Below are 24,005 nucleotides of genomic sequence, written 5' to 3'. Positions count from 1 at the left end.
TTAAGCAAACTGAAATCTATCCTCTTATCCCCTTATTTTCTATAAAGGTTAATAATTATGCACCGTCATAGTATAGTTTTCCCATTGGGAAAAGCCACGTGTGAGGTAGTTTTTATCTCTTCATCCAGATTTTTAATTTACTTAAGGCAAGTACTTGTCTTTAGCTCCTGTCAAGTTTCTAGGGGAATCCTCTACAAACCAGTGCTCAGTAAATATATTGAGCACCTTTTTAGCAAGTAAAAAAGGGAGCTGATTTTTCCTATCCCTTTGAAAGACCAAGTCCTTTGGCTTTGGAGTAAGGGCCGGGATTTTCCTTTACGTGGGAATTATTAGCGGCTGCTGTGCACAGTGATTAAAGGTCAGTGTGGAGGGGCACCTGGGTGGCTCAGCTGCTTAAGCAACCACCTTCGGCTCAGGTCAAGATCCTGGGGTCCCAGGATGGGGTCCTGCATCGCTCCCTGCTCAGCAGGGGTCTGCGTCTCCCTCTCCCTTCGCCCGCGTTCCCCTTCGAGTGCTCTCTCAAATAAATACAATCTTGAAAAAAACTACAACTGAAAACGTTTTATGAAAGCCTCACAGGAAGTACAGGGCAGCCTTGTGGAAAGGACCATATTTCATTGCCTTATAAAAGGGGAAAACTTAACCTGTTTCTATTCAGGAATGGATCTTTTTGGCATAAATACTCATGCACCAAGAATTTCCTACTTGCCAAGAAATGGGCGCTTTAAGTGTTTTAGAAAATGAGGTAGTTTTCTTTTCTCCCCCAAGGTATATTTAAGGTAGAAAGCTCGGTGTAAAAATGGGAAGCGCTGTAAACATAATAAAATCAGGGCCAGATGTCAAGTGGATGTTGCCACTTAACACAGTTTTCTTTTTCCCCAGATGGGTCACTTACGAATATGGCAATTACAGGGGTCGGCAGTTCCTACTGTCACCAGCGGAAGTCCCGAATTGGTACGAGTTCAGTGGCTGTCGCCAAATAGGTTCTCTACGACCTTTTGTTCAGGTACGGGTTTTCCCTCTCCAGGTTTCGAGTACTCTGAAATTGTTTTCTTTTTTTGTAAATGTAACTCCGCTTTTTAGTTTCAGTTTTAAGTATGAAATCGATCACCCCTCCCCATCCCCTGAATTTTGGATTTGGGCTCTGTTTCTGGTGCTAAGAGGCGGTGATGGCTTTTGGAAATGCCACCACACCAAGATCAGCCTGTGGGCCCTCCGCACGCTCCCTGGCCCCGGCACTTTGCAGTTTTGACAAATTCCTTGAGAAAATCCTGATGCCTCTGCAGGATGGAGCAGTGCTCCCCAGTCCCGCGTCCCCTCTGATCCGTCCTGCTGTCGGTGCTTACTCTGTGCCCCCGACGGTGCTACCTATATATGACCACACCGCGGTCTTTTGTCTTCCAGAAACGAATTTATTTCCGACTTCGAAACAAAGCAACGGGGCTGTTCATGTCCACCAATGGAAACCTGGAGGATCTGAAGCTTCTGCGAATACAGGTCATGGAGGACGTCGGTGCCGACGATCAGATTTGGATTTATCAAGAAGGGTGCATTAAATGCAGGGTGAGCTTTTAGGATTAGAAAAGGGTTTGCCATGGCCTCTTTCTTCAAGTAGATGCTATTTCGTACTTCCTAGAGCACTTTCGGAAATAAGAGGTTTTCCAGGAAAATATTTTTTAGCTGATAAAACCAATTGAGGAACTTAAAATGGGGGGTAAATCTAGCACTGATCCAGGATATAACATTTACATCCATACCTGATTTTTTTATGTAGTACTAGAAGGAACTGTCTTGTTTTCCCCTTTCTCTTTCATCTACTTATCATGGCTTCTTTCAGTAAGCCCCAGCCCTGTAAATGCAATTCATTCTTGGTTCATTTTGGAAGACCCGCAGACAGACTAGGGCAAAGACCTACAACCCTGTGTACAACACAGCCCAATGGTCGTACCTTGTAAAATGGAAAATGGCTTGTCTCCCTCTTGCATCACTCCTGCCGTGTAAGACCTGGTCAAGTTGAATACGGTATACGACTTTATTAGAGAAGCTCGCGCTTCTGTTGTTGATAGTCTTTTTAACTCCTTCTTGATTTTTATGAGCTTGACTGTTTGCTCCCGGTTTTTTCTTAAAACTGGGTGCCCCATGAGTCAGCAGAAGGCATACAGCCTGTGGAAGGGAGCACAACCTGCTAATTGGGTCTCTTGTGCTTGAGGGAGAATTATCTTATCCTTTCAGCAAACAGAAGTAGTGTTTAGACAGGCAGAGAAGCAAGCACGAGAAGCAGCAGCAGCTGAACTACAGAAGCATAAAAAAAGCCGACTTCTGTCTTTAATTAAACACTTTAAGAAAACAGAGCCTTTCAGCACTTACTTTTAATTACTTCTAATAAACATTTTAGTGGTGTTAACTGTGAATTCGGTAGGTCAGTGAGAAAGTGTCCTAGATTATCACTCTTTTTATCACCTGTATACTTTTCATAAGCACTTTCTGTAGGAGGATGTGTGTTAACGTCATGTGAACGCAGTAGATTTACATCAGAAAAGGACCCTTAAAATCTTTGCATGAAAACACACTCCACTGCATTTGTATTTTATCCTTCCTCTTTTTATAGCTGGATAGCATGCCTTTTTGGAAATTTCTATTAGACATCTCTTACGAAGGGAAGACGAGAGTAGGTGGGATTTCAAGTTTTAAAATAATAAAATGCCCTTTAAGCTAGTTCACTGTTACAACAGCCTTTCAAATTAGAGATGCAGTCATATTCCAGAAGGGTCAGGCTGATGGGGTCAGAGATGGTTATAGGTCAAGAGAGATAAAGCAGTAGACCCCTGCCTCTGATCATGGTCCTTGCTGAAAGGGAGAGCTAATGTTCTGAGGTTTCCCTGACTCCCAAAGGGCAGAAATCTTACAAGGGACAAGAATGGAGAATTTTCCAGCACTCGTGTCACCTGAAACAAAGGTGTAAGTGTTTGTTATTTGATCCCAGTTCTCCGGCTAAAGCTGAAATGCCTCCTGTGGGGCAAATGAAGCAGATAGCAAAGACAACTTTAAAAATCAATTTGTGCCCAGAACTGATCATGATCCCTGAAGGTGTATCTGTCTCTCAGCTACCTTGTTTGTCCCATAAGCAGATAGCGGAAGACTGCTGCCTGACGATCGTGGGGAGCCTCGTGACCTCTGGCTCGAAACTGGGCCTTGCCCTCGACCAGAATGCCGACAGTCAGTTCTGGAGCATGAAGCCAGATGGCAGGATCTACAGCAAGTTGAAACCGAATTTAGTTTTAGATGTCAAAGGTAAGAATCATTTATTTTCTCTGTCGTGTCTATACTTAACTAAAAATACATTTTTTGCTTGTGCAAATGTGCATACTATTAGCAGTAAGCGATCTCTTCCCGTGGGCCAGCCACTGAGAACCCCTCTACACGCCCTCTATCTCACAGCCTCTTCCCAGGGACCCTGGGAGCCCCAGGTTACCCCCTCGTCCCTGGTCCCATTTTATAGCCCAAAGACTAGGCTCAGAGGGCTCAATCATGGACCTGTACCCTGAAGTGCTGAGCTGAAATCTGGACCTAGGCTGATTTCACACCATTTGTTTTATTATAATAGACTAAAAATCACAAAATCTCCAAGCTCAGTGAATATAGTTGAAGAGTCCCATGCATCTGCGTGCATCACCTTGCTGAGCTAGAGCTCCTTGGTCTTACAAGACAGAGTTCCAAAACCAAAGAAATGGGACTACATTGGAAACATAGTTTTTTTAAAAATATGGATTCATGTTTATGTGCTCAGTTTCCTGTGTCAAGGTTAGTCTCCTTGGGTACCCACTATGTGGTAGACGGTTAGCTAGACACTTGGTACCCAAGGAGAAGGGAAATGTTAGCTTGGCTTCAGAGAGTTTATGATATAGAAACTCCAAGCATGTAGGACTTTTTCCCACTTGCTACACTGGCACTTGACAAGAAGTAAGGATACCTAGCTTGGAGTCTTGACTGACAAGAACTGTGGGATCTAGAAGCTTCCTCTTTAGGGTTTTGCTTTAAAGCCCCAAGGTCCGTTCCTAAAATGCACTATAAATATGTCCACTGCTTCTTTTTTTTTTTTTTTTTTTTTTTTAAAGATTTTATTTATTTATTTGACAGAGAGAAATCACAAGTAGATGGAGAGGCAGGCAGAGAGAGAGAGAGGGAAGCAGGCTCCCCGCTGAGCAGAGAGCCCGACGCGGGCCTCGATCCCAGGACCCTGAGATCATGACCTGAGCCGAAGGCAGCGGCTTAACCCACTGAGCCACCCAGGCGCCCTGTCCACTGCTTCTTGAATAAGGATAGGGTTCTATATGTTTGTGAACTCTCAGTACATCTAGGTAGGGTAGCTGCCCTAGTCACTTGTCTTATTAAACGGATTTTCAAGTTCTCAGACTGTGGGAGAGTGGCGCCATCTTGTGGACATGAGGGAGTAGGGCCGCACAGCCCCCATCTGTGCAAGGGAAATACCTCTCTGGTAACACTTACCAGGAGACTAGGATTTTCATCAGCTACAGCTGTTGAAGCCTTTGTTATCTGCTGCCAATGCCCTAAGATTGATCAGCCCAAGAGGCTTTCTTGGAACGTATCTCCTGGTGTCTGGGGAGGGAGTCGTTTGGGTAGATGTCATAGGACAGCAATGGAAGCAGATTTCTTCTCGCTTTAAAAGTTTGGGATGATCTTTCTCCCCAGAGGTAGAATGAAATCAGATGATTTCTCAAGGACTTCCTAGTCTTTGTGATTCTAATTAAAATTATGGTATTTTAACATTCTTTTGTGCCTATTAATGACACTGCGATCCTAATATGTCCCCAGATCTCAGTGGAGTCGTGTGTGTCTCAGCGGGGACAGTGGATTTGCTGGTGGTGGTAACTTTTCCCACGACACACACATCTGGCTCCAGTGTTCTATGCTACGCCTAGATGTGTAGAACCAATAAATCACCAATGATAATAAACTGATTCCTTGTAAGAAGAGCATAAGTTATCAGACCTTTCGGATATTTTATGAATGCTTAAGAGAGTAAGAACATTTCATTCTTCTTGGCTTGAGGACGCAGCAGGATTTCAATACCAGTTGCCCTGCCTCATAGCGAGAGGAGCAGATTTGTATTTCTGGGAGTCCCTGTGATAGAACCTCGATGCAGAGCCTTATGCTAACAAAGGATACGGTAGCTGAAACCGTATTTAGTATGCACTGAAAAAAAAAATCTGATGGCACTTGATGATACTTCTCCACCGAAAGGAAGAGGCTAGGTTTTTTCACACCCACGTGTCTATCTATCTAGTAGGCACCTTGGAAGACATTCTGGTGAAAGGGAATTTAAATAATAATTGTAAAAGTACAGTTAAACTCAGGATCAAGTGCTATGAATTTTTATATACCCAGTGCGTTCCCAGGAGTGGGCGTGCCGCCCAGTCCACATACTGGGCGTCTTTCAAACGTCCCCTTTGCCCTAATACAGCCATTTGTCATTGTTCATGCAAAACCTGTCCCAGCTGCCAACCCTTCCACTACTTTCAGGGCCTGCTATAGCAAATCCATATATTTCACAATCTTTGTTCATTTTCCCTTCTCTAGATTTTTCCACCTCCCCGCCCCTCGCCCCCCAACTTCAGACACCTAAAGTCTTGAGTAGGAAAAGGTGCCCTGGGAGGTGGGACATCCTGTGTGTTGTTGGTGCCCACAGGATGGGATTTTAACACAACCCAGAGCTGAGTCACCTTTCCGCTTTGTTTCCTACAGGCACATTTCCTTTCCTTATTTTCCTTTTCTTTCTTTCAGGGGGGACGCAGTACGACCAAAATCACATTATCCTCAACACTGTCAGCAAAGAGAAGTTAACGCAAGTGTGGGAAGCCATGGTCCTATAACCCTGAAGAACGCAGGAGGAAAGCTTCTGGAGGTCTTCGAGCTGCTTGAACATGGACAGAGCCAAGAGGAAAGGGCACCTGCTCCTTCTTCAGTAGCTCTAGCTCTGCCCCGGAATGACCCTGCCGTGACCAGGACTCGGGTCTCATCTTTGCTAAAGACTGTCATAGTTTTAAACCAACCATTTGTCCTTCCTTCATTTCCTGCCTCTCATCTCCTTTCAGTAGCTGCTTAACAGGTTGCCTCATTAGCAGCTTTTGGGGGTTTTAAAAAATGTTGTATCAAGACTCTGTACATTTTAAATTATTTCCAAAGGTCGTGACAGGAGAGAAGAGGAACAAACTTCCAGTAGACTCTGTGGGCCTACCCATGCCTTACACTTTAAAGGGAAGGATAAAAGCTCGAGTTTTAGCATCTGAGAAGAAATAATGTATCAGGCCACTAATTTTGGTTCCTCTGTTTTCTGGAATCATAAATTACGCTCTATAGCAAAGTGGGGAAAGGCTTATCTATTTGTTAGTATTGAACTCTAGTAAGTTTATAAGATTTCATGTCCTGTCTGCTAATGTGAGCAGGATTTGGATGATTTTAACCCACTCGTGGGCTGCCCTGAAATGTCACAGACAAGTGTCATTTAACGCTTTTCTCACAGATGCCACGGGGCTAGCGTTCCCAGGATCTAGTTTATCACTCCTCTACAGTTCGTTCTGACGCGATGTCCTATGAGCCTTTGCTGAGCTCAGGCCCGTCACCTCAGACCCCGGCAGCGGACACGAGAGACGGAGGAGGCAGCGGGGAATGACTGGCAATTCTCCAGCACATGAAGGGAGGGAGGCCTGGAGCACTGCTTGGTTCAAATCGTAGAACTCGGGAAACCCTAAAATGCAGTATTTCGGGGAAAAATGAAAGAGTTTAACCACGGATAATACACTGGCCCACACGGTGCTATTCAACCAGTGCCTTCTGGTTTTGAACAAAACTGCTTGACCTTCTCCGCATACACTCTTCCTCTTCTTGTCCTTACTTCATTAGCCTCGGTAACGCTGGTGCTCTCGTCCCAGGAGGGACGAATCTCGTTTCCTCTCGAGCTGTTCCAGTGTCTTTCCAGGGCTAACGCTGCTCCTCTCCGCACTGCCCCGCGGTCTTGGGAGGCAGCTGTGGCCAGCGGCTTAGCTTCGGTTTTAAAGTAACGTTTGCACGTGTCCACCCGCTGCCAGCAGGTCTGTCTTGTTCTCAGATGTCCAGCTGGGACTTTCGGCCTTTGTGCGGATCACTACAGTGTGCGGGGGCTCAGACATCCTACAGTCGCCGGGGTTGAATTTCTCTCTTGAATAAACTTGTTTCTGGTTAACCGTACAGAGGAATCCGAGTGCGTCCTTGCCGTGGCGTCACAACGCGTCACAGCGAGTGAGGGGACAGGTTAGAACCTGCTGATGGACGAGGAAGACCCAGGTTTCAGATGCTGGAATGAGGCAGGGGTGAAAGCTCCCCGTTCCGAGAGAGGAACTGGGGCTAAGCGAGCTCTTCCCTCTAGAGTTTTGCCCCCTCCCGGTACCACTCGGGAGCCCGCAGGGGAAGAGCCGAGACTGTTCCGACCAAGTCCACAGTGGCAGGTCCTGACAAGGAGAGTCACGTTTTCTCTCTCGTGAAATACTGACTGGGGTGAGATCAGCGATTCCAGAGAGAAGCCCTCATCCAACGCATTTACCAAATGGGTGTCTGACAGGAATAAACTGAGTAGCAAGTTACTAACCGAGTCTTTATCCAAAGCCTGAGGTGCGGTGAGGAGGAGGAAAACACCAGGAAGAAACACTTACCCCGAATGAGGGTCACAGATTCCAAAGCTGCACTGGGCTTCTCGGTAAACCACTAAGTGCAGGCATTTAAGGTCAGAAACTGGAGGAGGATGTTTCAATGGCTGAGAGAGGCCTAGCCCTTCGGCAAAATGTAAGGGTTTTAAAAAGTTAGAAACTTTAGCCTCTGCTTTCATTTTCTTGAGGGTCAACAACCAAATCATGAGATTCTGTATGTAACCCTAAGAGGAGATTCAGAACTCTGAGAGCAGGTCTGACCCCAGCAGAGCAGAGGAAACCGGGCCCAGCTGGAGTCCTCTAGGAGCACTGGTTTCCAGAAGGAGCTTTACCAAAGCTCTTCGTGCCGCCATCCAGCCCCGCGCCAGAAGTTCTAGCATCTCACCTGAATGGAGTCTGAGCTACACTGGAACAGAAGATGATACAACGATGGGAAAATCCGGTGTGAAAAAACAGCTTGAAGAAAGCTCTGTAGTCTTCCCCGTGCAGCTTACCGGGTAGGCCAAGCACGGACACTTGCAGAGCCTGCGCTGTGCGTCCCCTCGGCTCGGCTCGGAGGACCTCTCGGCAACAGGAACGCGGGGACGCCGGGCAGGTACCAGACAGCACTGTGCACACGGTGGGGCGGGGGTGGGGGGTAGAAAATGCATCTGTCCTCAGTTCAGAAGACAAATTACTGGCAAAAAGGCGTGTTATACTTGAATCATGGGACTTATCGTCTAATCTGGAAAGAAAGCAACAGTTACAAAAACGTCTGGGCCGAGAGGCCATCGCCAAAGAAGAGAGCCAACAATCGCCACACCGAGTGTTTATTTAAACGACATTAATTACGGTCTTTCCCCTTGCATGTCCTCTTTCCACCTTCAGGAAGGCTTCTGGAACTTGAGAAAAAGGAAACGTTTTTTCAATAACGGGCTGAATCTGTAAAACACAAGAAGTTGACCGGTGGGGAGGAAAGATGCAGGTTTTCAAGGTGGATCTGTCCCTGATGTCCTCATTGTCCCTCCAAGCCATGTGCACGTAGGTGAGACGCTGACCACATGCCACGCCCCGCCGCTCCCCCTCCCCCACCGCACCCGCCCTGCCCAACCCGGGGTTTCTTCCCCCGCCTCACTGCGAGTCCTTGAGGTGGCCCTGGCCATCGCTAAAGTCTTTCTGTGCTGGTTGTGTCACTCTCCTACGTAGAGCCCTTCCACAGCTCCCAGACATTCCAAGGCCGCCACCTCCCCACCCTGGCCCTCGTGCAGCCCTCACGCTTTACGAAGCGGCCTACTTGTTGCCTGAACGGGCTGTGTCTGCCGCTCTTCCAACTCCCACCCTTCCGGGCCGGGTCTCTCATGCCCTGTCTGAGCCTCCAGTCTGCAGTGTGTTCTCTCAGGGCTGCTCGGGACCTAGCTGGCCAACGACACACACGGCTTAGCCACCTGTCATGTAGGGTGAACATCAAAAGGGGCCACCGAGCTTTTGCTGGCTGGATCTCTGTAGGCCCCTTGTAGGCCACGTACAGATTCTAAAAAGAATCTGTTAAAAGTCCGGCAGATCTACTCAGCCACAGTCTGAGTACCTGTGGTCCAGGCTGCCTCTCCGGGACCCGCACCCCACCCCCCATGCTCAGCGCAACCTGAGCACAGGACACGAGCTTGAGAGATGTCACTTGATGAAAACCAGTAAGATAACTGGGAAGCAAGTCTTACGTGGTCTCTCTGGGTTTCAGGAGAACCTGTCCCGGGAGGTAGCTGTCCTGGGGGGTTTGCTAACTGGCTGAGCAGCTGGTTAAAATTTACGGGACAGCCACCTCCACCAGCTCAAAGGCTGGAATGCTGCTGGTTCTTGTTCCTGCATCATCAGTGCTGCCTTTTGAACGTGGGTCCCAGTTAGCACCCTCTCCAGATGCAGAAATCCAACAGAACGACTCTTCTTCAAAGCTACAAGCGAACATCTGTAATTGTCCCCTGGGTCCTCCGGCGGCCTGCCTCCCGCAGCTCCACGGACAGGGAGACGTCCTGAGCGGGCCCAAGCTCATGCCTACGTTTCAAGACCCTTCTCCTTTCACAAGAGGAAAATTGTCCTTGGCAGGCTCGGAGGCCCCCAATGTTCCCTCCTCTTGTGTGAATTTCCCAGCCCCGTCACCAGAAGAGCGCCTTTGACTCCAAAAGTTCCCTTCTCCAGAGAGTTCAAAATTCTCTGCCCACAAATCACGGTAAGCTCCAGGGAGCAATAACAACTAACACGCACTGTCCTATGTGCCAGGAGCGCTCCGGACTCTCACTGCCTCTCCCCTCGCTTCATCCCTAGCAGGGAGGGACTCTTACCATTTGCATTTACAGAAGAGGAAATTAGGGCGCAGAGTGAAAAGAGTCACCCAATTTCACACACCCACGCCCCTAGTCTGTGCTCTCACCAACCCCCCCCTGGGTTTGTCAGGTATCTCAGGTTGCTTTCTACATCCAATCCCAAAAATGAAAGGAGGAAAGGCGGCCAAGGCTTGTAATGATTTATCACGGTGTGCCTCTTGGCTGGCCTGCCCTGTGCTGAGACCGTGCCAGAGCACCCAGTCTCCAGGCCCCCGAGACAGCAGGTGCACAGCACACAGGCCCCCGCTCCCATCTGCACCTGGCCTCACCGATTATTAACCACAGTCCTCCCCTCCCCGGCAAGCTAAGCATGACCTTAGAATCTTCCACACCGCAGCTGCTACGAACACATCGGAGCTGACCCGTCCAATGAAACCTACATGCCTTCTCTGGTAAATACAGAATGCACTAAAGCTGTTTTCCGTACATCCTGCAGGAAACTTCCTGAACCCATTACTCCCTTGAAAGCCCCCAGGACATTGTTTTTTTGGATGCTAATTATCTAAGAAGGAATCACCTGAATTTGCATGCTGAAAATGCAGAGTCCTTGGTCCCTGGTTAGAACAACCAGATCAGAATCTCTAGGGGCTGGGGTGGAGACCATGCGTTTTCTGGAAGCCTTCCAGGAGAGTTTACTGTACACTGGCGTGGGCATCACTGCAGCTTTCTGCCTTGATCTTCGGGTCCCTGACTCGTAGCAGACACACATTCATTCATCCCACAAGGACTGACCAGGTGTTGCCTTCTAAGTGCCAAGCACCAACCCAGAGCAGATACATGGCACAGGCCGCCAAGGGTAAACCAAGGCAAGAAAGAGGCAATGACATCCACTTCTCACTGAGCCATGAACACCCATAACGAGAGCATCCCAACCCCGGTGTTAACAGAGGGTCGCGGAGGAAGGACCTGGAGGCCCCCTGCTCCACTGGAGAATGAACATCCCAGGCTGGTCCAGCTCTGCTCACGTTAGAACTCTGACCGCAGCACCGGAGCCTGAACTGATGACACAGCCAGCGTGCGATGACCACACACTTCAATCTGGCCCGTCAGGCCTATTGTGGCGAATAACCCCAGAGGGCTGACGGGCCGGAATGAGTCATTCAGCTCTTCCCGTAAGTGACAATGAAAAAAGAAGGCTTTCTGTTAACAAGCAGGGGGACCCCGCAGCCGGCTGAATAGCGCCAGCAAACGGAGATTAACTGGATAATGAAGCAGTGTCTACACACGGCCTCACCCCAGACCCAGAGTGCTTGTTTGCCACGGACAGAGATCAGAGGTAAAATCCAGCAAGGGGATAGAAAGGTTACTCACAGTGAGGTGGGGACATTATGTGATGACACTGCTAGAGCCCAGCCGGCACAGGGAGCCCCGTTATAAAGCGGGCAGGTTCAGCACGGGGCACTTCCCGCAACGCGGAGGCCTGGGGCCTGTGCGGACTGGGGGACACTCACAACGGCATTCGTCCTGGTCCCGGGCCCCACTCGGGCCCTCCCGGCAGTGCCTTCCTTACCTTCTTAGACAAAGGCTGTGTAACGCCAGGCCCCGGGACTTGGTGCCTGCTGCCAGGCGTCCCTTCTATGAGAACACAGGGACCACAGGCCCCTCAACTTCCCCAGTGCGGCTGTGGACTACTGTTGCTTCCAGCCGCGGGGCGCGCCTTCTCTGCTCAGAGGGAAAAGGGAAGAGAACCCCTCTGCGGAAGAGGGGCAGGACGACACCATCTATGCAGGCAGAGAGATTTCCCCTCAATCCCCATTTGCCCAGCAAGAAAGAGCTTCAAAGAGCCCTAAGTGTCCGCACGAGCCCGCTGGATAGATCAGGAAGCCGAAGTGCAAGTGGCTAACGGCTCCGAGGACGTGCAGGTGAGAGCTTCCGGCCCGGAGGCAAAGCTGGGGTCCAGGACTACTGACTGCACTACTGCAGTCTGGGGACAGAAGCATGAGTCACGGTCTGTCCCCCTCTTCCCCAGACCCTCTACCTCCGTCTCCACTGGGCACAGAAACTGCAGACCCATGAAGGTGAGGTGTGTGAAGGGAGAGGAACAGGTGACAGATGCAAGGCAGACCTGAGGGCTCCTGGCAAAAGGTCAAGTCCACACACGTGTGCCGGGCACCAGGGACCCAGGCCAGGGGTGGCAGAGACATAGCTGTGGCACACCTCCGAGAAAGGCACGCCCCCTGACCTCTGAGATAGGGTCAGTATCCCCAGGCAGAAGGGGGCTTCAACTAAGGAGCTATGAGAAGACAAAAGGAAGAAGTGGGCTTTGCTGGACTTTGCTATTTCTGGGACTTTCTGGCCCCAGAAAACTCAAAGCTGGAAGAGAGGTGGTAAGAAGGGAGTGGGGGTGGGGATAATGGAAGCCACTCCCCAAGGGAGGAAATGTGCCCATTCTGGAAAGCATCCGGGACTTGTCCCTAGGTGCCCCTGAGAAAGGCACTCCTTCCAGCCAGGTGAGAGGAGAAACTTGACCTACATTTCCTCACAGAAACAAGCAGCAACACTAGAGAAAATAGCAGCAGCATCAGGGTGATGGGATCCATGAGGTCCCGGTTGTGTGTCTGAGTCCCAGGCCTTCCATCCCTCATCACTACATCCTCTCTATGGAGGAAAAAAACCCAGTTGCAAAGAAGGAGCTCAAAGTTTGAAAACGTAATTCATTGCTAAAGGGAGGCCTCACATCTCAAGAAGGGCCTGGGAAACTGCGCGCCTCCCAACTTCTGTTTCATGTTTCTCCAGAGCGGCAGCACTCAGAACGGTGACCTCTAGCTGCATGTGGCTATTTCCATTCGCCGAAGGGAAAAAAAAATATGGAAAACTCGGTCTCTCAGTTGGACCAGCCACATTTCACATGTTCAACTGCCACATGTGACCTCTGGCTACCATACTGGACAGTGTAGACAGAGAACATTTCAATTACTGCACGAAGTTCCAGTGGACATCACGGCTCAGAAGGTCACTCAGTGTGGCCAACCCATCTCTCTCCACATCTTTCACCCTACTAGGCAAAGCTCGTGGGCCCTCTGTCAACGTTTTAAATTGAATTCAAAAAAGTTACATAGGAACTATTCTGATGCTGGCTAAAAGAAAGAAACAAACTGAGGTCACCTCTATCATCACTCAACCAAGAAGCTTGGCTGGTCACCTAGGAACTTAAACAGATCTGTGAATGTTACGAACATGACATCAAAGGACTTTCATAATTACATGAAGAACATATGTATACAGATAAACATACTTGAAAAGACAAAAGGGTTTTCCTTGTAGGAAAACTCTCCCTCCCATACTTGATCCCCAGCCATCTAGTTCTCCTCTGGAACAACCAGTATTTCAAGTTTTCTTCTCCCAGAGATGTCCACATTCTAATCTCCCAAACCCGTGAAGATAACATATAGGGCAAAAGGGGCTTCAGAGACATGATTAAGTTCAGGATCTTGCGATGGGCATGGCTATCCAGATGGGCCCAATGTAATCACGAGGGCCATTAGAAGAAGAAGGAGACAGGACAGTTGGAGGGAGGGAGACAGGATGATGGAAGCTAAAGTTAAAGTCATTCAAGACTAAACCCAGAATACAGTTGGTTTCTAGAAGCTGGAGAAGGCCAGGCGACAGGTTCTCCCCTCCAGCCCACCCCCAGAAGAAACACGAGCCTGCTGGCCCCCAGCACCAGAAGACAGTAAGTGTGCACGGTTTCCAGCCAGCACACTGATGGCAGCTGGCTATAGGAGCAAGAGGAAAGGAATGCGTGCACGTGCAAGCACATATGCACGCGTATCTTCCCTCACAGCCTGGTCATTCTTATCAGTAGCTGACTCTAGCCTGAAGAATCTGTCTTCCCGCCTCCTCTCAGGCCTGAAAGACACTGAAAAATACAGGAAGATTATTGTGGATAGAATTCAAACCCCACCTTTCTAAATGTTTAGATGGCTATTTAAGCAAGCAAAAACAATGAAGGTTGTATGAGGGATTTATTTTTTTTAACTATTACTGCCTCACTCTTAAAGATAGAAATGGTGGTTGAAGGAACTATCCTAGAAGTCAAGAGACCTGAGCCCTTGAACTTGTCACTTGATTCATGGGGCTGTCATGAGACGTAAAGGCAGGATGGGGGTGTGCGGAGGTAGCAAAACTAGACATGCGCTAAGTTTTCTGGTTTCTAATCTCTGCACGTGCTAACTCAAAAAAAGTTTGCTACACAGTATGAAAACAAGAAATGTTTATTGTGCCGAGGGACGAAAAATGCAAAAATAACTGTAGGCAATTTTGGTAGCAGGCCATCCAATCAGTGTGATAATTATAAGTCATTCTTCTCTGTCACTGCCCTCTAGATACAAAGACCATCTCTGGAATACCCGAGAAACTGGTTAACAATGATTGTGTCTGACAAGACAAGCTCCGTGACTGAGGGACAGGAGTCAAAGAAAGATTTCAGGAAATAACTCTTCCTACCTTTTCGATTTTGAACCTTAAAGTATTTCAGAAGAGTAGGTTCTTTCGGTTCGTGGCTTCACACTGTCCAGAAATAACCAGAGCTCCTCTCTCAGGTACCCGTTACTCACCAAGTGCTCAGCCAAAGCTTAGAAGAATCTCAATGTCCTCATCCCATTTAACAATCTCTACGCGCCACACACCAGAGAAGCTGACGTGCTTGGTTATCTGCTATAGCTTCCCAGCGCAGACAGCACCTTCCCGCACCCACAATGAGGCAGGACGCACATGAAGACAGCTGGCCTGCTCACGGCACCCAAACACAGCAGCTCCCACAGTTCCAGAGTCCTTCACTGTCAGAGGGGACTCCTGGACCCAAATAACCCTGGCCAGGCCAAAAGAATATTCCCTCGCTCACCCTCGTCTGAGGACACATCAAGGGCATCTTTATCTCCACCTTGTCCTCTTGTAGCCATTCTGCCAGTTATCTGCTGAATTTAATAGTTACATATACACAAGTCTCCTCTCTTCTCTGTTGCGTAAATAGGAACTTCCAGGTCGAGAGCGCGCGAGTCCCAATATTTTGAATACAAGAGAGTCATGGTAAGCCCGTGGACAGCCTGGAGCCGAGATCGGGAAGGGCACGACTGCACAGTGTGCTGCTGGAGGGTGGGGACGGCTCTCACCGCGGGGCTCCAGTCACAGGAAAGAGCATGTGAAACTATGGGCCATGGTACTTAATGAGAGCTCACTTCCTTCTTCCTGGAAATAAAATAAGCATCCTACAGGAATTAAGAAGAACCTTAAAGAGGCTCTTAGAAACAGCCACAATAAGGCCGAGACCGTCTACCTGGGACACATTAAGACTCAGAAGTCTGAGAAAAGGCACCCAAATTTGAAACCACAAAATTTAGGAAATGGTAGCAGGCCATTTTCTATCATATAGTCCGTGGCTATAGTGAATTAAAAAACCTAAACGCACAAAAAGCAGCCAGTAGGTCCTAAAGACATTTCCTTCCAAAATTAGGGTGGAAATAAGAAATGGGCCATAAGGGGCAGGTGCCAGCACGAGGAAGCCCACCTCAGCCCAGCTCTTTCCAAGCGGCCCTGTATGGATCACACGGTGGCAAAGCTAGCCCTACTCCATCCCCTTGCCCTGTTCATCGTAAAATGCCAAGGACAAGACAATTTAAGCTAACGCCGCAGATCAGCCTCCAGCACTAAGGATGCAGCTGAAGGTTGGAGAGGGAAAAGCCCGGGGCTGGGAGTCAGGAAGTACACATCCTGGTCCCACTCCTGCAACTTGAACATGTCCCTTTCTCCCCCTAGCCTGTTTTCTCATCTGTAAAATGAGAATCATTTTACCTACAACCTCAGGCAACCTTCTATGGCCTGTAAGGGTCTCTACCCTATAATTTCATACAGTCTCTTAATAAAATCATAAACATCAGCACCAGACTAGGAGTTTTCCTTCTAGGTTATTCTTCCAGAGAGAGAATGTCAGGGCTATTAAGACCATGAAAAACCAAACTAAACAATGGTCTGAAAGGCCTTCTGACAGCCAAAATGGGACGATCCAACTACAAGCAGCAGTCCTTTCCCCACAGAGTCCGTGCAGGACAGACGTGAGCCGTCAGAAACACTGACCAGTGGGCCCCACCAAGATCTCCAAGAGCCTCTCCGACATCCCATGCAGTGACCCTCTCCGACAGACCTCAGATGTACCATTATCTGCCCTCCAGATGGGTTACACCAGCTGGTGAACAGGAGACCTGGGGACCCAAGTCCTGGTGCGATACTGTGTGAGTTGAGATTCCAGAGTATTTGTTCACTGGGCTCCTCTGGAAATCTGGTTCCCTCCAGAGCAGCTTCACCCTTGAACTCTAGATGCTCCGGAGCAGTTCTGTTAACTCACAAGTGTGTCTGGACCTCTGTGCAGACATTACCTTGGTGGTGCCTTCTTTTCAGGATCATTACCAAAATATCAGCAGCCCAGCAGTAAATGCCAGCTCTGCGAACCATCTAAGTGTGTTTCAGAAAATCACATTAGCTCTCTGGACCTGCCCCTTTGCCTATAAACTAAGAGGGCTGAACCAGATGGTGTGGGCTCTTTTTCAGATGTAGCCGTCTAGGACTAGGATTCCCATGGAGACAGAACCAAAATACAGCACTTAAACTTAGCCATGGACAACAGCATGTGCATGGACCACACCTGCCCCCAGAGAGCTCCCGCAGGCTAGGCTTGGTGGGCGTGTGGCCAAGCCTCCAACGGCTGCTCCAGCAATCCGAGCGCCCGCACTTACCTTTCCCTCATCCACCAGTTTCGCGATGTCGTCTAGATACACGCCGCTGGCCATGAAAAAGGCCCAGCGATAATGGACTCCTTGCCAGAAATGCTAAAAAGAAGAAAAGAAAACACATCAAATACAAAAAAGGATAAAATCTCATGGAATGCAAATTTAGGTGAAAGTATTTTCTGGGTGATTAAGACAGACAAACCAATTTCCTCCTCATTATGAAACAATGAGCTCTATGCCCAATACCTCAGCACGGTGACCGACAGAGGGGACACTCATAAATAAACAAAGATATATTCACGTGAACACAGGCTTTTTTTTTTTTTTTTTTTTTTTACCAAATTGTGAATGACAAGCAAGTCAGCACAGGAAAGCTGTCCTTAAAATGAGTGTCTAAACAGTCTTACACACTCAATTCCTTCCCTCAGAGAAATTAGAGGCTAAGACCTCTCAGCATTCTCTCCTAGGGTTTAAATGAAGCTCGGAGGCACCAGAGAAGAGCTTTTAAACCTACCTCAAGTCTGCTTAGGGGGCAGTAAGGCCCCAAAATAGGATCTTAGACAAGAAATCTGATCACAGATTTTTTTTTTTTTTCTGGAATAGAGTGGCTTTAAGGGTAAAACAAAGTGTAAAATTCCTTTCGCATCATGGTTGGGTCTTCCCCCTACAGGTATAACGAACTCCCACATCACCGAATCTATTATGGGACAAAGGTCTCCAGATAAAAATAAGCAAAAATCTTCTACAAGAGGGCTCATGACCACTTTACTGCCATACCCACTTTCAATTGTTAGTCTTTCTGTAAAAAGTAGGCCAGGCCATTATCAAAGGAACAACTGAACTGAGGTTCTCCAGGATACATACCTCCATGACCTGCCCGACTCACCGTCACCACATGGGGGCTATCCAGAGGCATGGGGTTTGCCAGAACCGCGCGGCCTCCCTCCCTGCACCTGCCTGTCTCACAATCCCTCAGCGTGAGGTGCATTGAGCGCGGTCAAGTGCAAGGGAACTCCCTTGCTACTCTAGTTCGGCGCTCAACAGCTGTGTTTTTAGGTCAAGCCGCCTCTTTCAGCCAGTTTCCTGGCCTAAAGAATGGTGAGACCACTACCTTGCTCACGGGGTTGTTGGAAGGAGTAAATGAGAATGAATGCAAAGTGCCTGATACATAGGAAGGATCACCTGTATAAATATTTATATTTATTATTCAATAAATACTTATCTAGGGGCGCCTGGGTGGCTCAGTGGGTTAAAGCCTCTGCCTTCCGCTCAGGTCGTGATCTCAGGGTCCTGGGATCGAGCTCTGCATCAGGCTCTCTGCTCAGCGGGGAGCCTGCTTCCCTTCCTCTCTCTCTGCCTACTTGTGATCTCTGTCAAATAAATAAATAAAATCTTTAAAAATAAATAAATAAATAAATATCTAGTGCTGGAAACAAACTTTATTGAGGAAAGGCTGGGGCACCAAATCTGAGAGTTTCAGATCATAGGAAGACAGACATAACCAAGCTGCTCTCTGGGCAGAACTTTGCAATGGTTGTACCAGGAATGGCTTACTGGTTTGGATGAGTGACGTGCAATTTATTATCTATCCTGGAATAATTCTGAGAGTTAGAGGAGTCATCATTAATAATTATGCCAGGACCACAGCTGCAAAGAGAGCCAATCGCACCCTAGATTAGGTGTCAGGAGGTTGAGTCCCCTCAGCCCACAGGGTAGCAACACAGAGCCTGGGCTGGCAGAAGTCTCCGGAGATCGCTCTCAGCCCAAAACAGCCTCAACCTCTATTCAAACGTGAACAATTTTCTATGGGTGTCACAGCAAGAAAGAGGTTGGGGAGCACTGCTCTGGGCAAATGAAATTAAAAAACAAAAGGAAAAAAAGTACCATTTGAAGGCAGTGAGGCAACCCAAGCGAACAGCAGGCCCCAATAATTACAATCACAAAAGACCTGTCCGTGTACTTCTCCCTAAGGCCTGGCCTCAGACAATTAAAACATTCTGGTAACTGTTTAGGGTTTTAAAGAAAAGAACAGCAATGGTCAAAAATGCCATGTCTATAATTCTTTATAGCGTGTTGCCCTGTAAAGTGAAACTTTTTGGTCGGCAACTGCAGAATTTTTATACTGTGCTCTAAAGGGCCTGTGTATTTTTTCCAAGCCATTACAGGAGAAAGTAAACCAAAGCAGGCGGGAGTCTGGAGCATTACAATGAGGCTTTAAACTGTGCACATTCTCAGAAAGACATCAGAAACTACTTAAAAGGTTTTCACATGAGATTACCACTATCCTCTTTCAAGTAGGAGGAAAGAGAAGATGCTGTTTTACTCTCAGAGGACAACTCAGAAGGTTAACTTGTAAGAGGTCTCACTGAAGTACAAACTATGAAATCTTAAAGAAAAGTTAAACTTATATTTGGAAGCCTGTGTTTTCTGAAAAGAGAAAGAAGAGACAAAGGGCAGCTAAGCAGCCTTTCTCCGCACCAAAGCGCCCTGTGGCCACTGCTTCCGGTTGCCGCCTAAATCAGATGAAAATCAAGAACCTCGAGTACAGGGCCTGGTTTGTTCACCTCTAGCGACACACACCCTTCCTAAGAATGGCGCGGTGGTCTCCACTGTCACAGCCCTCTAAGTATTTCGTTAGTCCATGCAATTCAAGAGGCCAAAGTCCTAAATTTCACCCTCAAAAAGGTCCCCAAGTTAATTTCTAGAATAAAGAAGACGCTGAAGGTAGTCACCGAGTGGTTCGTTCCAGACATACAGATCAGCAGGTGTTGGTTAGCTTGGCATAATGACTCACAACCTTTTTACCCACTGAGGAAACTTCCAGTCTTTTTCCTGACTCTGAAAAATTTTGTCTAATTTTTTTAAAAATAGAATTTTTTTTTTTTTTTTTGCCTATCACTTACACCGTTTCAACACTAATACACATTTCAAGCCGATGATCTAGAATTGCCAAGAGTGGATAACATGAAACGATCTAAGCCTGTCCCCACCGCAAGGACAACAGGCTCTGGTGTTAGAGCGCGCGCTCAGGCTCTGCTGTGGTCCTTGCGGCCGTGGCTGCTGTGAGCTTGTCCTCCAGGCCCACGACACACTGCCTTTGTCCGGCTGCGGGATGGAGCTCCTTCTAGCTCTGGTAACAGGGGCTGCAGCCAGCAGAGTCAGGCAGACTGACTGAGACTCAGAAACACCCAGAATGCCATCAACAGCTCGAGTGTCTGATTCACAAGGGAAGTCCAGTGTTAGGACAAGTTGATATAATACTAGAAAAAGCATGATGGTTCTATTTGCCTTTGTGGTCTTACTAAAGTAAGAACACAATTTCCTTTCAGTTTCTGAAATTCAAAAAAATGCCCACGGACCTCTACAGGTCTGGAGGACCCGGGCTAGAAATCCCTGGTGCATCCCAATGCGGCTACCACGAACACAGCTGGCTCTACCTGGTCTTGATAAAGCCTCCGCACTCACACACGAGAGCCTGTATGTGTTAAGACTGGTAAAAGAGAGTGAAGACCACCAAGTAGAGGCAAGAAAGAAGCAGAGATGGATCAGATGGAATCAAGACAGGTGACTGCTAATAATAAAGCTGAATATTTAGTAAGTTTTATGCACCAGACAGACTAAATTCTTTACATGGATTACCTCATTTAATCCTACGACACGCAATAAGGAAGATACCCTACCTCCAAGATGACGCCTATTAGTGTCATCTTGGAGGTAAAGACATCAGGGCTTAGTGACACGAAGTAACTTGCAAGTTACACAGCTACTAAATGGAGACCAGAATTTGAATTTGGTCAGTGTGCAACTCCAGAACCCATACTGCAGCCACTGTACCATGCTGCTCCACGACAGAAGAAACTGGCTAGGGGGAAACCAGTTTCCAGAAGCAGGAGGCACCGCTTGCTCTCACCCACCAGGACTCTCCTCCCTACCTTCAATGCCTTAGAACCCACGGTGACTCCTGTCTGCAGCATGCCGTCTGCGATGCCCAGTCGGTCCATGTTCAGGAGAAAAGGGGTCACCAGAGTCACATATGTGGCTCCTGACCATTTCTTGAGAAAATTTAAAGCCCATGTTTCAGTGGATCCACCGACATTATCAAGAATGAAATCAAACCTGGAGATCAAAAGAAAAAAATCAAATCAAAACATCCTCATCCGTCTTTACATACGGTTCTAATGCCCCCCATCCTTTCCATCGCCAGTCAGTGATCGGGTATATTTCAATGACCGCTCACAAACCATGCTGCCCCATGCCATCCAGCGGGGGGCGGGGGTAGGGGGGACACACACGACTTGCGTTGATGAAGGAGAAAAGGGCACCCCCATTCACTCATTCTGGCTTTTCTCCAAACTAAATAAAACGTGACTAATTTTTTTGTCATAAAATTATATCATTTTTCTAGTTCTTTAAGGATGACTTCAACAAGTGGTTCTCAACTGAAGGCAATTCTGGTCCCCAGGGGACATACTAGGCAATGTCCGGAGGCATTTCTAGTTGTCCCAATTGGGGGAGGTGGTGGGAAGGGACTCCTGGCACCCAGAGGCCAGGGATGGTATTTATACACAGAATGCACAGAACAGCTCCTCACAACAAAAATTATCTAATCCACAATGTCCACAGTTCAGAAACCAAGCTTGACAAGGTCGAGAAACCCTGACCTAAGCTTTATGGAAAATTGCAAAGCTATCCATCCAATGCAAGTCAAAGTATACTTTAGTGCACTTGAATACTTGAAATAAAGTATAAAAGCTTTTCACCCACAGAATGATTTGCTTTTATTCCCTCCATAGAAGCATCCTCTTCATCTGGAATTTACTCCTACTTTTTGGCTTCACGTAGGGCATCAGGACAACATAAAGACAAATTAACAATCTGCTCTCAGTCTTCAATTGTGTTCTAACATGCCCTCAAAACCCAGTCCTATGAACTGAGGAACTGAGACACACAACTCCTTAAAGCTAATCTGAACTTGCTGTAATCACTGCATTTCACTTAGAGGGGATAAAAACCAAGAATGCGTTTAAATATTTTTGTAAACAAATATCTACTCAGAAAATGTGTGCTTAGGATGCCTAAATGGCTCAGTCAGTTAAACGTCTGCCTTTGGGTCAGGACATGATCCCAGGGTCCTGGGATTAAGCCCCAATTCGGGATTCCCTGCTCATTGGGGAGTCTGCCTCTCCCTCTGCCTATCCCTCTGCCAAACCCCTGCTTGTGCACTCTCTCTAAAAAAACAGTAAAATCTTAAGGAAAGAAGGAAGGAAGAAAGGAAGGGAGGAAGAAAATGTATGCTTATCAGTTAAGTAAATTAGTACGTGGATTCCGTTCTGGTAAATCCTTTTTCCCTTCCTAATTCATCTGGATGAAGTCAACATCTAAAATCAGCTTCAGCCAAATTTGTGGATCTTGAGCCTGCCTTTCATGGAACAAAAATGAAGAAAAACAAGTAAAAACTGAAGGAAAGGAGAATGACTTTACTCAATGACTACTCTCTTCATTAAAAAAGAACAGAAAATTATTTTCATGAGTTTAAGTTTCCATTTCATTCGCAAGTTTTGAATAAACAAACGTGATGATACTTAATTTATTTCTTTTTTTAAAGATTTTATTTATTTATTTGACAGATAGAGATCACAGGTAGGCAGAGAAGCAGGCAGAGGGAGAGGAGGAAGCAGGCTCCCCGCTGAGCAGAGAGCCCGATGCGGGGCTCGATCCCAGGACCCTGGGATCATGACCTGAGCCGAAGGCAGAGGCTTTAACCCACTGAGCCACCCAGGCGCCCCGATACTTAATTTAAATAAAACGTACAGGCAGCCTGGTATTCTAGAACAGGCACTGATTGAAAGGGAAGTCCAGACACAGGCCGTAGACTCGGCTCTCCCACTGACGCTTAAAAGTGGTGTGACCTTGAGCATGCAGAAACTCCTGAGTCCTCTGTCCCTTAGTGTCTCAGCGATGACATGATTGAGTTGAACCTAAGTGTCTCAGAGCCCTTTCCTGTTGTAACAGTCTAAGATTCAAATCTAAAAAGCTGTTATTTAAAAGGAGAAATGAGTGTATTCTTGGTGGACTCCAAGGCCAAACTTCAGACAAAGGTTACAAATGTCAACTGTAACCAAAGTGGTCAAAACCAAGTAAAAGTTAACAGGCTGGCATCTGCAAGCTAGAGAGATGCCCCTACCAGAACAGAGTGAGCAAAAGCAGCAAGACCACGAGAGAGGCAGAGGGGCAGACCAGAGCCTACTTCTGGGGGCCAGCGTGAGTATGCACCCATTTCCACCGGTCAGGGTCTCCGTTCTCCGGGGACACATTCCAGACACACACAGAACTTAAAGTACACAGAGGGAAATGCGTTGGCCTCTGCCTCAGTCTCATGCTGCTATTCCTAGAAGTAGCAGAAGACAGGAGACGAGCTGAAACTCCACTCTAGAAGGCAGATGGCAGAGGCCCGGAGAGATGGGGTCCCGCACGCACAGGCAGGAAGCAGCTGTAGACATCTCTGTAAGGGATGGAGGATTCCTCAGTCCCTCCGTGTTCCCAGGGGCTTTGTATTTGCTGTTATCTCGACCTGGACAAGTGCTCCTCTCCTAGATTCCCTCAATCATGCATTGAACAAATGCTTACTAAGCACCCAGAATATGTTACTACACTGTTACAGGTGGACGGATACAGTAGGGGATCCCCCCTGAAAAAATCCCATTCTCCTGGCTTGCTCTGCAAACCTTCTGCTCCAATGCCCTAGAGGCCTTCTTAAATGCCCCCCTCTTTTTAAGGATTTTATTTATTTGTCAGAGAGAGAAGGAGAGAGAAAGAGAGAAGGGCAGGCAGAGGAAGAAGCAGGCTCCCACTGAGCCAAGAGCCCCATGCGGGACTCAATCCCAGGACCCTGGGATCATCACCTGAGCCCAAGGCAGATGCTTAACTGAGGCACCCAGGTGCCCCTTAAAGCCCTCTTTTTCAAACATCCTCTCCCAATCATTTTTTTCCACTCTTTTCCCTCTATCAGTGTTCTTGAAAGCACTTACCACTGATACCTCCCTGACTAGAATGGAAGCCCCATGGAAGGGCTGGTTGGGAGCGGGGGCGGGGACGGGGGGGGGGGGGTGTCCTGTCTTGTTCAGCACCGCAGCTGTACGGCATGTTTGGAGCCTGCCTGGCAGAGCTGAAGGGGTTGCAGAGCTGAAGGAACTGGGATTTGCGGCTCCTCGGGGCTGCACGGCCATCCC

The 24,005-nt window shown here is 47.8% G+C and overlaps 2 protein-coding genes across 3 annotated transcripts in view; one reads left to right on the top strand and one right to left on the bottom strand.

Annotated features, from left to right (window-relative positions):
* CRYBG1 (crystallin beta-gamma domain containing 1) overlaps nt 1-7,245 on the top strand; it is a 196,755-nt gene extending 189,510 nt beyond the window's left edge. The window contains exons 19-22 of the mRNA XM_004753439.3: nt 883-1,006; nt 1,405-1,563; nt 3,129-3,291; nt 5,803-7,245. Of these exons, the coding sequence (XP_004753496.1) occupies nt 883-1,006; nt 1,405-1,563; nt 3,129-3,291; nt 5,803-5,891 (535 nt within the window). The 3' untranslated portion in view covers nt 5,892-7,245. The remainder of the gene's footprint in view (nt 1-882; nt 1,007-1,404; nt 1,564-3,128; nt 3,292-5,802) is intronic.
* A 1,248-nt stretch (nt 7,246-8,493) lies between these two features.
* RTN4IP1 (reticulon 4 interacting protein 1) overlaps nt 8,494-24,005 on the bottom strand; it is a 43,830-nt gene continuing 28,318 nt past the window's right edge. The window contains exons 7-9 of one of the 2 annotated variants that reach the window (XM_004753441.3): nt 20,709-20,892; nt 16,783-16,875; nt 8,494-8,621 (exon numbers count right to left, since the gene is read on the bottom strand). In XM_004753441.3, the coding sequence (XP_004753498.1) occupies nt 8,514-8,621; nt 16,783-16,875; nt 20,709-20,892 (385 nt within the window). In that variant the 3' untranslated portion in view covers nt 8,494-8,513. Of the gene's footprint in view, nt 8,622-14,271; nt 15,242-16,782; nt 16,876-20,708; nt 20,893-24,005 lie in introns of those variants that run through there. The other variant, XM_013056656.2, reaches the window with a different exon arrangement.

The sequence above is a fragment of the Mustela putorius genome, unplaced genomic scaffold, assembly GCF_011764305.1.
Source record: "Mustela putorius furo isolate JIRA1106 unplaced genomic scaffold, ASM1176430v1.1 tig00000450_pilon_pilon_pilon, whole genome shotgun sequence".
Classification (NCBI taxonomy): domain Eukaryota; kingdom Metazoa; phylum Chordata; class Mammalia; order Carnivora; family Mustelidae; genus Mustela; species Mustela putorius.
The sequence above is the reverse complement of the archived record's forward strand: the minus strand, read 5'-3'. Positions and strand labels throughout refer to the sequence as shown.